The 16,263-nt window shown below is 39.9% G+C and overlaps 1 protein-coding gene and 1 pseudogene across 1 annotated transcript in view; one reads left to right on the forward strand and one right to left on the reverse strand.

Moving 5' to 3' along the window:
* Positions 1 to 3,286: 3,286 nt before the first annotated feature.
* On the reverse strand, positions 3,287 to 3,385 carry LOC112918499 (U2 spliceosomal RNA; annotated as a pseudogene).
* A 9,418-nt stretch (positions 3,386 to 12,803) lies between these two features.
* AKNAD1 (AKNA domain containing 1) overlaps positions 12,804 to 16,263 on the forward strand; it is a 35,526-nt gene continuing 32,066 nt past the window's right edge. Inside the window, exons 1-2 of the mRNA XM_072751306.1 lie at positions 12,804 to 13,784; positions 16,073 to 16,112. Of these exons, the coding sequence (XP_072607407.1) occupies positions 12,804 to 13,784; positions 16,073 to 16,112 (1,021 nt within the window). The remainder of the gene's footprint in view (positions 13,785 to 16,072; positions 16,113 to 16,263) is intronic.

Below are 16,263 nucleotides of genomic sequence, written 5' to 3' on the forward strand. Positions count from 1 at the left end.
TAAAAAAAGACATAGATATGAAACAGGGGTAAATACTTAGGGGTCAGGGGATAACAGTTTAGGAGTTTGGTAGAGTTGAGGGAATCTGCCCTACACTAGGGTGACTAATCATTCTCAGACTGAGGGCATCCCAGGATGCAGAACTTTCTACTTTAAATCCAGGACAGGAATTGGAAAGGGCAAATGAGCAAGGCAACACTTTAGGACTTGTGGAACAAAGAAAATAGGTTTAAGAAGTCTGTCTGAGAAAGAAAAGCAAGTGGTAGTTCAGGGCTTTAACCAGGAAACACCCTGTGTTCTTTTACAGGGTTAACTTTTGGGGTTCTCTAAAGTTGAAGTGTTCAATATCATGGCTTAACAGTAGATCTGGAGGCTGCCTGTTAGCAAGGCAATCAAGTGCTTTTAATTCACGTGGTGTCATGTACAAAACAAGTTGCACAATGAAACTTACTTACTATCCTGTTATTCCAAATATCACTTAGTAGGATGGATTGCTTAGAAATGAGGCAGGACTATGATGACTACCCTGGCAGTCTCCTGTGTGTTGAACTTCTAAGAGTCTATTTGCCTTTAGGATAATATGCATTCTCAGATGTTCTTCTCTGAAGATTATACCCATTATTTTATGACATTTTTATCAGTCTTAATTATGGGATTGCAGATGTGCCCAGAGGTTCCCTTGACAGCAAATTGCACAAATCTAAATTGTGGTCATTTAGAACTCTTTCTACTTTAGTGGCTAGACTCCACCTCAGTAAGTGTCACAGTTGGTCCTCCCCAACCATTTTTTTTTTCATCAGTAGGACCTCAGTAGGATCCTGATCTCAGAGACATAAAGGACTAAGTAACTTTTTAGAGGTGCCTCACTTCCCAGTTGGCTCAAATTCCTTCCAAGAAACCAGGTATGGTCATCCTACATTTACTTGCTAGCATGCTAAAAGGATTATGAAGAGTAGGTCTTTCAAAAATAGTGAGCAACATTTCAGATCAGTGTCTATGAATGCCCCTCGTTGCTTCTACTCATAACCCAGCCCTGAACCACAGGCTTTTTTAAAGACATTTTTGAGTTCTCAGAGTTTCCAAAACCCATTTAAAAGGCTTACAGAAGTTCTTTCCATCAAGCTAGGCATAAGGGTTTTTTCAGTCCAGCTTCCTCAACTAAACTTCTACATGTACATGCCCTTCACTTAGGGGAAAAGGAGGGAGAGGGGGAAAGAAGATTTGATATTTATTGAATACCCTCCATGTGTCAGATGCTGAGCAAGATACTCTGTGTACTTCTGTCATCAAATTCCTACAAGCACCCTTTATCCTCATTTTGTAGATGAGGAAACTGAGGTGTAAGTCACTTAGATAACTTACTCAAGTTCTCAATTAATAAGGAATAGAGAGCTAAGAGTCTGGTTTATAGAAATGTGTGCTCTTTCCACCCTCCTCAAACAGCCAAATAGGTCTTCCTTTCTGCTTGCCTTCCTCCTCCTTCCGTCTTCTCTCTCTTCTTCATTCCACCAACATTTTAGAATTGTAATAAAGGCTATTAGAGAGATGCGCAGAATGCTCTGAAAGCTTCTTAGGGGAAGCAGGCCTAATAAAGGAGATGAGGGAAGGTTCTAGGAAATGACATACTGAGGGATATGTAAGAAATAACCAGGCAGAGGGAGGAAGGTGGAGCGGTCACTCTGGGCAGAGTGAACAGCATGAAGTGAAGGTACCACAGTGGGTGGTACCAGGTATCTGAGGAATATGAGATGAAGGGGAGACAGTAAGAGGGAAGAGTGACACTTGGCTAGTGAGAAAGATAGGGACAAGGAAAGTGAGTGTTTGCAGCTGGGGGAGAGGACTTTGGCCCTTCCCTGAATGCACCTCCACTCACCTGAAGCACTGAAGAAAAGTATTTTTAGTCTTTACAGAGAAAATACTTTTTATCTTTACAGTAGTATTTTTAAAAATTAAAGCCTTATTGGCACGCTGGAGGTGATCATTCTTTGTACGGGGCTGCTCTGTACCTAGCTTCCCTCTTGGTCTCCAGGTACTAAATACCAGGAGCACTTTCCGAGTCAGGCAGCACTGTGGTAACCAGAAACACCCTACAGTTTCTGAACCCCTCTGCAATGGTCCTGCCTCCTGCTGAGAACCATTGCTCTCCTTGGGGCTGCAGTTGCGTCATTGCCACCAAGGTCATGACCATGCTTTTTCCCTTCATCTACCAATAGCCAAACTCCTCTTTTCGTGGATGTCCTTCCCTACATACACCCTAATGATGGAGTTTGTTCTATGACATACTGGGAGCATTTCTAATTCCATGAAATAACTGTTGAGTCTCTGCTATATGCCAAGGTCGGGAGTACAGGTAAGCCAGTGACAGAAACAGAAGTGAAACGATTAGTTATAATATGGTGGGGAAAGTGTAGCCGAGAATGGTTATCCAGGAACTGGAGGTGGCGGAGGAGGAAGTGATGGCTTCCCCTGGCCAAGGAAGCTGAGAGGAGGGCAGTACATTTTATGGAGACATAAAACACCAGGTGAGCTTGGACAACTATAAATAGTTTGGCATTGTTGAAGCATGAATTTCAAGTCCAGGTGTAGTAGGAAGACAGGTTGGAGAGGCAAGAGGCCCACACAGTTCACAAAGGGCTTCATATGCCAAGCTAAGATAAGCTTAGATAATATGCAAAATAAACTCCCAAATGTATTATACTTGCAAATCTTCAATCATCCTGAAATGATAACATCTGGATGAGGTGTGTAAGAATTTTCTGAAGAGCTATATAGATCAGGTTATTTTGCAGGGTGACACAAGTTTTTCTTTAGCTCTTTCACCTCATTATGAAGTCCTTGTGCGCCTTGGAGGTTTTGAAGTTTCTTTTCATGTATTTTTAACAGCTTTATTGAGCTGCAATTGACATATAATAAATAGCACATAAAGTACACAATTTTTCAAGTTGACATTTGTATGACATATTTATACATCTGTGAAACCAACACCACAATCAATATATCCATCAATCCAAAGGAGGTGGATCGGGGATGCGGTAGCTGGGTGATGGGGATTAAGGAGGGCACTTGTGATGAGCACTGGGTGTTGCATGTAAGTGATGAATCACTGACTTTTTAAAAAAAATTTTATTTATTTATTCATGAGAGACACAGAGAAAGGCAGACACATAGGTAGAGGGAGAGGCGGCTCCCTCTGGTGAGCTTGATGCAAGACTTGATCTCAGGACCCCAGGATCACCACTTGAGCCAAAGGCAGATGTTCAACTCCTGAGCCACCCAGGTTCCCCTGAATCACTGACTTCTACTCCTGAAACCAATATTGCACTATGTATTAACCTGATAAGAACAGATACTACACTTGATCTTAGCCAAAAGACCAAGAAGCAATTACACTGTGCATTAACCAACTAGAATTTAAATAAAACTGAAAAAGTAAATTAAAAAACTATATATATTCATCAATACTAAAAATGTTCTTATGTCCCTTGGTAATCCTTCTCCGGGCCTGCATCCCAACCCCAGACAACCAGTGATTTGCTTTCTGTCACTGTATACTACTTTGCATTTTTTGAATTTTATATGAACATGTACTCTCTTTTGGCTTATTTCAAATGGCATAATTATTTTGAGATGCATCCAGGTGGTTGCATGCATAAATAGCTATCATTTATGGTTTTTTATTTTTAAAATTGTTAATTAATTAATTTATTTATTTAGGTGGGCAGCAAAGCAAAGTTTATTGAGCAATTATACAAAGCTCCCATAGAGGGAGGGGACCCAAGAGGGTTGCCCAATTTTTTATTTTTTATTTTATTTTTAAAGATTTTATTTATTTATTCATGAGAGACACAGAGAGAGAGAGGCAGAAGGAGAAGCAGACTCCATGCAGGAAGCCCAATGCTGAACTTGATCCCAGGACCCTGGGATCATGCCCTGAGCCAAAGGCAGATGCTCAACCACTGAGCCACCCAGGTGCCCCAATTTTTTATTTTTTAAAATACATTTTATTTGTTTACTTATCTTAGAGAGAAAGAGAGAGTGCACACTCATGAGTAAGAGGGGAGGGGGAAGGGCAGAAGGAAGAGAGGGAGAAAGACAAGCAGATGCTGCACTGAGCATGAGCACACAGGGCTTGATCTCACAACCCTGAGACCAGGACTCTGAAACCAAGAGTCAGTCACCTAACCAACTGAACCACCCAGGTGTGCCAATCATTTACTGTTTTTGTTTTTTTTTTTAACTTTCTACTTTTGAGATATGTCCTCCTAAAGTATTTACTGTATCTCAAAAAGTTTGCTCCATGAGATGACAAAGCTCTATTTTAGGAGCGGCTTTGTGGGTAACAGGTACAAGAGATACTAGTTGGGGAAGAAATGATGAGGCATAGATCCTGGTTTTCTAAGAACTCTCCAAAATATAAAATATAGTACTGTGATAAGCAAAATAATGGCCCCCAAAGATGCCTACCTCTTAATCCGTGGAACCTTTGAATATGTCACTTTACAGGTCAAAAGAGGTTTTGCAGATGTGGTTCAGTTAGGGACTTTGAGGGGACGAGAGCGTCTTGGATTATCTAGGTGGACCCATTTTTGTAATCACAGGGGTCCTGTGAAGTTAAAGGGGAGGTATGAGGGTCAGAGTCAAAATGAGATTTGAAGATGCTATGATGTTGGCTTTGAAGATGAAGAAAGTGGCCACCACTCAAGGAATGCAGATCACCTTTAGAAGCTGGAAAAAGCAAGGGAATGGATTCTCCACTAGAGCCTTCAGAAGGAATGCAGGCTGCTGACACTTTGATTTCAGCCCACTGAGACTCATTTTTGTACTTCTGACCTCCAGAACTGAAAGATAATGAATTTGTGTTGCTTTAAGCCACTAGGTTTGGGATAATTAGCTACAGCAGGAATAGAAAATTAGTTACCAAAAAAAAAAAAAAAAAAAAAGAAAAGAAAGAAAGAAAATTAGTTACCAATCCTGTTTAAAAAAAAAAAAAAAAAAAGCTCTGGAGAATCTGACCACTATTTCTTTTTCCACTTTGTCCACTTTGTGACATGTGGTCTAATAGGAGCAGAAACAAGTTGGCTTTAGAATCAGTCTGAGCTGTCCTAGCTACATTTCTGAGCTCATTTCCTTAGCCCATAGCAGGGATGATAGAGTATTTATCTCAGGGGCCATGGAGAGAATTGATGAGATGAAATACACAGAGGGCCCAGCACATAGTGAGTCCTCCATAAACCTTTGCTTTCTTCACTTTCCACCTAATACTGGAATCCAAGGGACTAAATCTTTGCTGCTAGTGACCCTCTGTGTAATTCTGGCTAATTTGCTTTCTCTCCTTCAATCTGTTGAGGTTAAGGGGAAATACTTATTAAGCCTCTGAGACTGTTTAATTAGAGTTTGTAATGTGGCTGGATACTCTTGGTTGGAAAGTGTTATTTAGAAGCAGAGCACTGTTATCTTTTGAGCAGGTAATTATTTCCTGGCCTAAATTGTTTATCACTGTACTGAGTTTCCATTTCTGAGATGATGGTATTGCTTGAGTGGGTGAAGAAATACCTCCTCTGGGTATTGTGTGCCTTAATTAATGTTTATTAAGCCTACACAAGCCCAACATAATAGGCTGAATGCTGAACCTTATTTTCCTTTTGTATGGTTGTCGCTTCTAGGATCTTAATATAGCAAGTAAAATTGATAAAAATTGGCATTTTAGCATTGGATTAGGTAATATTTACTTCATGGTCATGTTGGGAAGAGTCTGATTACTAAAGTGCCTTGATCTTTTTATAAGAAAGGGGTTAAGGAAGTAGTGCTATTATTTTTCTATAAGGACATAATTTATATTCTGGCCCCTCTTATCTCTAAGAGTTGCCAAACTTAAGTTAGAAAGTTTAGGGAAAGAAAACGTTTTGTTTTGTTTTGTTTTGTTTTTAGATTATAGGAATGCCTGGGTGGCTCAGCGATTGAGCATCTGCCTTTGGCTCAGGTCATGATCTCAGGGTCCTGGGACCAAGTTCCATATTGGGCTCCCTACAGGGAGCCTGTTTCTTCTTCTGCCTGTGTGTCTCTGCCCCTCTCTGTGTGTCTCTCATAAATAAATAAATAAATAAATAAATAAATAAATAAATAAATAAATAAAATCTTTCAAAAATTACACTTCTTTAAATCAATGTTCTTTAAAATTTGTGATTAGAATTGTTTGTAGAAAATTAGTTGGCAGGAGTTTTCGAACTGTTTCCAAAGCACAGCAAAGGTCTATAGTTCATAGCACAAATTAGACAATCCAAGATAACTACATGGTTATGTCAATGGGAAAATTGGATAAAGAGACAGCACTGACTCCCAAAAGGCAGGTATACCAAACAAAGGCTGCTGATAAAACACAGGGAGGAAGCTTCTCCAAATACTAGTTCACTCACAGTTTCAAAAGCCTTTTGCTCAGATTTTTCAAATAGTTTCAGGATAGATAATTTGTAACAGGTGGTCATCAGATTCATGCACATTTACCAAGGGTCTGTATCTCCAAGATGGGCTGTAAATAATATACCCAGATGGCTCTCGAGGGAGCACTGGGTTGATTTGTTGCTCCAACAGAGTGTCTCCCTTCTGCCATTCAATGACAGGAGGAAACCAGACGGCCATACTGCAAGGTATATGGTTGCAGCTATATAGACCCTATTTGTGTGCACCCACATTTCTGAGATAAAGTTAGCTGATAGCATTACCAGCACGTAATCAAATGCAGTCTTTGCAGAGGGAGCCTGTATCATATTGCCTTTGAAAATACTTGAATCTAAAACACCATACACTGGAGACAAAATCCATGAATACCTGGCCTTTGGGCATAGCCTACGACATATTATTCTAAACCATCTCCTATTTGCCTTCATGGGTAAATAGAAATCTTGAGCTAGAAACAGAGAAAGAGAATTTGAAAATTCAAAGAGTCAAACTAAGTATTTTTGCGTGCACCTAAAAGACCACACACACACACACACACGGACAAGTTTAGATCACATCAGAAGTTCCTTAGGTAGTTTTCAAAGTTAATTTCTTGCAATTGAAGGAACATGGAAGGAGCAGGCCACCATGGTTTAGATGCTGGGTTTTTGTTCTATTACTTAATTGCAGCCAAATTGCTACTATTGAAAACAAGGAAGATGATTTAGAATTAAAGGATTTCTCATCTGTGCTGAAAGGTTTATGGCTTCATTCCATGAGGTGCAGAGATCCCAGGATGGAGGGGAGTCTCTATTGCTACCACTGTCGTTTTACCTCTTTGTGTTGACGGTGGTGTGTGTTGGTCGAAGACTTAGAGCTTTAGGTGGTAGAAGAAAACCATAGCAGGGGCACCTGGCTCCATCAGTAGACCCCGTAGCTCTTGATCTCAGCGTTGGGAGATTGAGCCTCATGCTGGGTGTAGAGATGACTTAAAAATTAAAAAGTAGGGATCCCTGGGTGGTGCAGCGGTTTGGCGCCTGCCTTTGGCCCAGGGCACGATCCTGGAGACCCGGGATCGAATCCCACATCAGGCTCCTGGTGCATGGAGCCTGCTTCTCCCTCTGCCTGTGTCTCTGCCTCTCTCTCTCTCTCTCTCTCTCTCTCTCTCTTTCTCTGTGACTATCATAAATAAATAAAAATTAAAAAAAAATAAAATAATCTTAAAAAAATTAAAATATATATATATTTTTAAAAGATTTTATTTCTTTACTTGAGAGAGAGAGCAAGAGGAGGGGCAGAGGGGGAGGGAAAGAAAACCAAGCAGACTCTGCACTGAGCGCAGAGCCCAACGTGGGGCTCAATCTCTCAACCCCTAGATTGTGATCTGAGCCAAAACCAAGAGTTAGATGCTTAACTGACTGAACCACCCAAGCGCCCCCAAAATAAAAAAGTCTTTTTAAAAAGATTTCATTTATTTGAGAGACAGTGAGAACACCCAAGTGGGGGTGGAGGGGCAAAGGGAGAGGGAGGAGCAGACTCCCCGCTGAGCAGGGAGCCCGACTTGGGACTAGATCCCAGTATCCTGAGATCATGACCTGAGCCAAAGGCAGATGCTTAATGGACTGAGCTATCAAGGTGCCCCAATACAAAAAAACCAACCAAACCAACAAAAATAAAACTTAAATAATTGGATCATGAACTTAAAGTTTCTAACTGTGACATCTATGACATATAAAGAAGGAAGAAGAATTTGGATCTAACTGTAAACTGTTTTTATTACACTTCATAGGGTTGATCTTAAAAGAGTAGGGTTCAGGACCTGAGTGTTAAGTGGCTTAATTTACGGAGGAAGTCTTGAAGGGTGGGTAGAAACAATGTCTGCTTTCTCCCCTGCCTCTGCGTCATAACCTGTCTGGAGACTAGCAAAGGTCTAAACACAATGGTAGGTATTCGAAATGAAGTTAAGTGAGTGTCACAGGCACATGGCCCCACAATTTTCCTTTGAAGATGGGAATAATCCTCCAATATAAAACATAATACATAACATCTTATTACCACTAAATTGGCTTAGTGAATAAAACAAACATCACCTGCTACCCAGAAACAATGATTCACTGACCATCTTTGATCTCTAACCACTAAGGAGTTTTTGTTTTCCCTTCTTTAGACATTCTTAATAGATTCCATCAGATTCCTAATCATCCTAGCCATGGTTACCTTCTCTTAAACTGGGCAAATTAGCACAAGTCACCACTTCAACACCAAATTCAGACTTTATAAAAAAGTAAACCACACAGGGGATAGATGTCAGCATGGTGAACACCTGTTGCTTAGGTCCCAGACTGAAGTGTTTTCACAGGGCTGGGTCACTGGGGTGTGCTAGCCTTATTTGCTCTAAGTGTTCATGCTCAGGGTGATTTGTGAGCTATTGCTGAGCACATAATTGTCAGTTAGCTACATAAGCAGTCATGGCCTTAGATGTGTTCACGTGAACTCAGTAAACCAAATTGGGTCTATAGAAAGGTTCTGTTAAGTTCTGACCAGAACCTCTTCAGATTCACCTTTGGATTCTGAGATTGAGCTGGTTTCGACCTGAGAAGATGTTCCAGTTCCTTACAGCTACCTGTAAGACGTCCATTATAATGCTAAGGGTGTAGATTATCTTGGTAGTCTCTCTCTTTTTCTTTTTCTTGGCAAAAATTAAATGGTATCAGTTTAAGTGGGATGATATTTGAGTAACTAGGATCCCGCTAACAAAAGGTCTTTTCTTTCTTAAGCAAAAAGGGCTTAAAGGTGGGGCACCTGGGTTGCTCAGTGGTTGAGCATCTGCCTTGGGCTCAGGGCGTGATCCCGGGGTCCTGAGATTGAGTCCTGCATCAGGCTCCTCACAGAGAGCCTGCTTCCTCCTCTGCCTATGTCTCTGCCCCTCTCTCTGTGTCTCTCATGAATAAATGAATACAATCTTTAAAAAAGCGGGGGGCTTAGGGGTCAGCAAGGAGCATCTAAAGATACAAAGAAGGCATGAGGATGAGTTTTGGGGCTGTAGCTTGGGTTACTAAAGTCCTGCAAAGCTAGACTTCATCTCTTTTCTCTTTTCTCTGCAGACACTTAAAGATACTCTTTTTTTTTCTCTCAGAAATCAGATTTTTATTTATTTATTTTTAAATCAGCCTTTAAAAAATTTATTTTTTTATTCATGAGAGACACAGAGAGAGAGGCAGAGACACAGGCAGAGGAAGAAGCAGGCTCCATGCAGGGATCCCCATGTGGGACTCGATTCCAGGAACCCAGGATCACTCCCTGAGCCAAAGGCAGATGCTCAGCCGCTGAGCCACCCAGGCGTCCCAAAATCAGACTTTTAAAATGAAGTATATTTGACATGTGGAATCATGTAATTTTGAAGTGTACACATGTTAATTTGATACATTTATATATTATAATATGACTGCCTTTGCAGTGATAATTAGTACCTCTATCATATTACATAATTGCATTTCTTTCTAGTGGTTGGAATAATTAAGTTCTAGTCTCTCAGCAAGTTTTATGATTATAATACAAAGTTATTGTCTATATTCATGATGCTGTGTATTAGAGCTCTAGCACTTATTTACTACTCATTGAAAGTTTATATCCTTAAACTACATCTGTTCAACCCCCCACCCCCATTCTCCGGTAATCACCTTTTTACTCTCTGTTTTTAGGAATTTGGCTCTTTTAGAGTCTACATCTAGGTGATACCATTCACGTACTTGTCTCTCTGATTGACTTATTTCACTTAGCATAATGTGCTCAAGGTCCATTTGTGTTGTTGTAGATGTAAGGATGTCCTTCTTTCTCATTTTCTTTATTCACACGTTCATTGATGGGCACTTAGGTTGTTTCCATATCTTGGTGATTGTGAATAATGCTGCAATAAACATGGAAGTGCATATATCTCTTTGATATCCTGTTTGCATTTTCTTTGTGTATATACCCAGAAGTAGAATTGCTGGATCATATGGTAGATCTATTTTTAATTTTTTGAAGAAACTCCATATTGTTTTTCATAGTGGCTGAATCAATTTACGTTCCCACCAACAGTGTTACAAGGGTTCTCTTCTCTCCACATCCTTGCCAACATTTGTTGTTGTCTTCTTGATGATTGCCATTTTAACAGGTGTGAGGTGATATCTCATTGTTATTTTGATTTGCATTTCCTGATGATGAGTGATGTTGAATATTTCTTCATGTACCTGTTGGCCATTTGGATATCTTAGACACATTCTATTTAAATTTATTTAGTGATAGTTTCACCATCAAACAATATATTCATTTACAGGTAGATTTTAAAAATAGTTTTAAAACTCTTATATAGATCATGTCTTATATACACTATTTTTTCCTTTATCCTTTAAATATCCGTGCAAATAGAGTATCTAGCCTTCTGTATCTGAGCATTCTTCAGTATTTCAACACTGAGACTCTTTTTTCATTTTTAAACTACCCTTAATTGAATGCTTACTCTGTGCCAAGAGCTTTACTCTGCCAAGAGCTTCTTCTAGCAACCCTATGAACTAGATATTATTATTCTAATTTTTCAGAAGAGGAAACTAGGACTCAGGAAAATTAAGTAACTTGCCTGATGGCATATAGCTAATAGGTAGAGAAGCTGGAATTCACATCTATATTTCTTAATTCTTGCTTTTCCACCATGCTTTTTTGACTTTTCTGGGAAGCATTTTCCCTTGTTCTTCAATTTGGGTTGGAGTAGCCTATAATTCTGTTTATGAAGATATACCTCACTTTACAGTAAATATTTGGCTCTAAATAATTTAAATTAATCCTACAGTGATTCTTCTTCTCCTTCTCCCATCCTCCTACTCTCCCTATTCCCTCCTCCCCCTCTTCTTCTTCCTCTTCCCCTTCTTCCCTTCTTCTCCCTCCCTCCATTTCCTCTTCCCGCCCCTTCACTTTAAACAAATTATTTTTTTGATTTGAGTTCTCTAACATCGGCACATATCTATAAATTAAGATTTTTGAACAATGTTCTGTAAATGTCTTTACCACATTTAGTTTATACTACTCTTTTTCTTGGAGAATTAACTCATTTTGGGGGTGTTAAACATATTATTTTAGATTTTCAGATTATCTAATAAACCACAAGTTCACAGACTCATAAAAATTTAGAGGAGGAGACAGTTTCAGAGATCCACTCATTCAACCCTGTCATTATATGAGCAAAGGAGGGAGCTGGTGGCTTCAGATCCCCTGGTTGAGTCAGAGCTTCAATTATTCCATTTAAAACTGGAGGAAATCTTACTTCTTCTAAGGAGTTGTTCCAAAAGTTTGCAAGTCAAAAAGAGATATCTAAATGGATGTTTTCAAGTTTGTTAAAAAAAAAAAAGAAAAGAAAAAGAAATACCGATATCAAATGGCAGATAGTTTTGCTCTGACCATTTTCTGAAGTGCCCCTAAGATACACTACTACAACCAGGCTGTGGCAACCAGGTGGGACTGCTCAGAGCAAAGAAGCCTCTCCTCTCTGGGTTCTGCCCAGGTTTTTTTTTTTTTTTTTTTTTCTGCCCAGGTTTTAATTAGAAAAGGGAGGCTGGCATTCAAAAGCACTTTTTGTTCCTTGGTTCTATTTCTATTAGTCCTCTGCCTTTCTTTAACATACAGGAGAAAGGGGGAAAAAGACAGGGACCAGAACGTCTGGAGGGACAGATGGAAAAAAACAACAACACCAAAGCAGAGAAGGCTGGTGGTTATATTTGAGCTGAGCCAGCTTTCAGTACCATGCAATCCCTGGCACTTTATTTTATTTTACTGATTTATTTTATTTTTTATTTATTTATTTATTTATTTATTTATTTATTTATTTATTTATTTATTTATTTATTTTTGAGGCGGGGAAGGCCCAGGCCCTGCTGCCCCCTCCCCGCCCTCTGGCACTTTAAAATAACAATCTTTCACTTGCTTCCTAAGCTCCTATTTGGGTAGAATAAATTCCAAATAGCATTTCTAAGGAGAAATTGATAAATATTTGGGAGACCAGAGACCAAATTCTCCCCCAAAATTCAATAAATAAAAAATTTTAAATATCCTCCCAAACTTTTTTTTCCCTTGCTTATATATCACTTGGCTGAGCATTCTGCATACATGGTTGTAACAGAATTTCCTAAATGAAAAGCATCCATTTTGTTCTGGCATAAATAGCAACATAAGCATAGTTTCATACCTTATTCCAGTATATTTAACAATGAGGTTCTTCTCATTTTGCACAGAATAGGACATGCAATGAAGACAATCAATGAAAACCAGAAGATCTACTATTACAATTAACATCAAGAACAGGCAACAAAGAACAAAGGAGGTCAGGCTGCATATACATGGACAAAGCCAATTTCTCAGAAGCTACAACTTCTAAGCAACCAAAAGATTTGCCTTATGATGGGGATTTCTCCCAAACTAAGATATACAATGATTATAATTTTACCTCAAAAAATGACATCCTTGATGTCTCAAATCAAATTAGTTTAACAGTAGATGACCCTCAAGGAAAGGCTACATATAAAGGGACTTGCAGAAATGCAGACATAACCATGACTCTGGGTAAAATGACTAAAACTGTTATCAACAAAAACTATGATACAGAGAAGCAATCTACCACAAATCTTGACATTCTGACTAATGAAAGAGACTCTTCAAAGTCAAACATTTCTGATATTTTACTCCATCACCTTTCCAATGAGGAATTCTTAAAAGGTCAAGGCATTAATTGTGAAACTCTCCCAGAGATTGCTGATGCTGACAGTTCTGATGAAGCTATTATTAAAAACATTATTTTGTGCCATGTTAAGAATTCTTGGCCAAAAGAACAAACCCCAGAACTCACAGACCAACTGAGCCCCAAAAGGGATGGTGAACACAGCAATGTGCCCTGTTGTTCTCTAACTATGACAGAAGAAAACACCTTTGATATACAGGCTGCTGGAGAGAGCAGCCATCAAGAAACTATAAATTTTCTAACTAAAATCAGGAGTCCACATGATAAACCAAAAAGTTGCCAAGGGCAGCTACCCCAGAAACTGCAGACTGAAAAAGCAGTTTCAGGCAATGGGTTCAAACATGGCCATGGTCAGTTTCATTACCAGCTATCTGATTTCTCTAAAGTTGCACCCAAAGTGAAAACCCCTAAAAACAACATAATTAATAAACCCCTTACAATAGATAAACAAGCCAGCTTTTCTCCTAAATTGAGAGATAAGTCAGTTATTGTGCAAGATATTTTAGAAAGCATGTCTAGGTCAAACTGTATTGAAAAACAAGAGCAGAAAAGGAAAAGTGCTGAATCTTCACAACAGGTAGAGGTAAGTGAAAGCAATCTCTAGGAAATGCATACTCGGGGCCACTGCTCATCCATATCTGTGTGAGTCTTTGTGAGGCACATGGAAAGGACTTCTAATCTTTGACCTGGTTAGAAGCTCAGAAGGTGTCTTCCTGAGAAGAATCAGGGGCTAGACAAAAAACAACACCATCAGAGAATAAACTCCAAATTCTTTGACCTAGAATTTGAGTTTCCCCATGTTTTTGGCTCCATCCTACCCTTATAAACTTAGTTCTCATCCCCCAGGAGTCATCCTCAGTGACCTGGCTGGTCCCCAAGCTCTCTGGCCCTGTACCCTCTGAGCTCCTGCCCCACGTGGAACATCCCACCTCTGCTTATCAAAGACCTCCTTGTTTTCATGGCCTCCTTCAATTGCCAGTTGACTGTGTGACTTTCCTGACACTCATTCTCATCCCCAGTTAGTCCTTCATATCCTCTGTTGTTTAGGTTTCTTTTTTTTTTTTTAAGATTTATTTATTTATTTATGATAGAGAGAGAAAGAGAGAGAAAGAGAGAGAGAGAGAGAGGCAGAGACGCAAGAGGGAGAAGCAGGCTCCATGCCGGGAGCCTGACGTGGGACTCGATCCCGGGACTCCAGGATCGCGCCCTGGGCAAAGGCAGGCACCAAACCGCTGAGCAACCCAGGGATCCCCTGTTGTTTAGGTTTCTGTCAGAACATTTATCTCAGCCTGCTTTGGATCATAGTAATTTGAGAATATCTGTTTCTTCCACTAGACTTGAATACTCTGGAGGGCAGCAAACTTGTCTTCATCTTTCCATTGCCTAATTCCCCCAGGGGCCTGGCCTTCTGTCTTCCATACATTACACCCTTATTATTATTAATGATAGTTATTAATGCTAAATAAAATCAAATTAAGACCTTTAAGAACTTATTCCAAGCTTGCTATATTGGTAACTATTTAGTACCACATTTTTTTAACACTTACATTGGGATTTGATTTTATTTTTTAAATAATCTCGACACCTAACATGGAGCTCAAACTCACGACCCCAAGATAAAGAGCTTCGTGCTCTACCGATTGAGCCAGCCAGGTGCCCCCGAAGACCAAATTTTGTTAATGTTTAATTTATACTATTTCTCCTTTCCTCATCTTCCCATCCCCCCCTCCAACTTCCCAACACATTGGGGCTTGGGATCTCATTGATTATTTGAGGTTCAGTTGTTAGCATTTTAGTTCTCTGGCACTTTGCCATCAAAGGATGATCTTTCCCTTAAGCTTTGTATGAAGGCACTTTGGACTGAACACTCTCTGCCTGTTTCCATTTCCACACCTTCATGTTTCAACTCCCTTCTCTTTTGGTTGAATGCTCTGGGAAGCTTGAGCAGAACACTCACACACACCCGCTCTCCCCCCCCACACACACACACCTGAAGCCGGCAGCCCACCTGGCCTTGACTCATAATGTTTCTGTGTCTGACACTGGCAAGTCTCAGAGGTTCTCATTCTGCTTGCAGAAAAACACCCCCTGGGTGTGCAAGTCCTCAGTGTAGGAGCAGAATGGATGTTAGGCACCCCTCCCTGGCAGTGGCAGTCCAAAGTCAAATGTCTGATTTTTCTCTAGTCTTGTCAGTTTAGGTTGAGGAACTAGACTATCCACCATACAATTGAGATATTCATAATAACCAAAGTCTAGTTTGACCACCACTGTTGAGTTCTCAGGTACTAGCGTGTTTCTGAGCTTTTATGTGTTGAGAATAGTGGGAAGACCCTCAAGGTGGGTCACTCTAGAATTTAAGCTCCTGTCCTGTTTGTCTGTGGTGAGTAAACAATCACTATCTTGACTCACATTTTGGAATTTAATGCGTATTTTTTAATGTTATTTTCCAACGAATGGTTACTGTGCATGATATTAGTGATAGCAGAAGCAACAGAGCTGGTGACAACAGTTTTAGGAAAAATGTTTCAGTATTTCCCATAATAGCATCAAACATGGTAGTAGTAACAGCTGGCATGTTAGGAATGCTTACCATGTACCGGATATTATTTCATTTCATCCTCATAACAACCTTAGGAGGTAGGTTCTATTTCTATCCTCATTGTTGAGGAATTTGAGGTTCATGGAGTAATTGCCTTGAGTCACCCAGCAGATAGGTGTCAGAGTAGAATTCAACCTTGGCACCAGGGACTCAGCTCTTGACACAATTCTGGGATGCCCCCATGATGACCACAACATTTTGGATCACTTGGAATAATGGTGTCATTGACCAGTTTCATCAACAATAAATAATGTTTCTTATCCTTTGTACAGATGGAAACCACAATACATATTCACCAAGAATATCTCACAGGTACTAACATTTTAATTTTATTTTTTTTTATTTTTTGTGGGGGGGGGCAGAGGAGATGGATGGAGGGGCAGAGGGAGAGGTAGAGAGAGAGAATCTTAAGCAGGCTCCACACCCATCATGGAACCAGATGCCAGGCTTGCTCTCTTGACCC

This window comes from Vulpes vulpes, chromosome 3 (assembly GCF_048418805.1).
Source record: "Vulpes vulpes isolate BD-2025 chromosome 3, VulVul3, whole genome shotgun sequence".
Lineage (NCBI taxonomy): Eukaryota > Metazoa > Chordata > Mammalia > Carnivora > Canidae > Vulpes > Vulpes vulpes.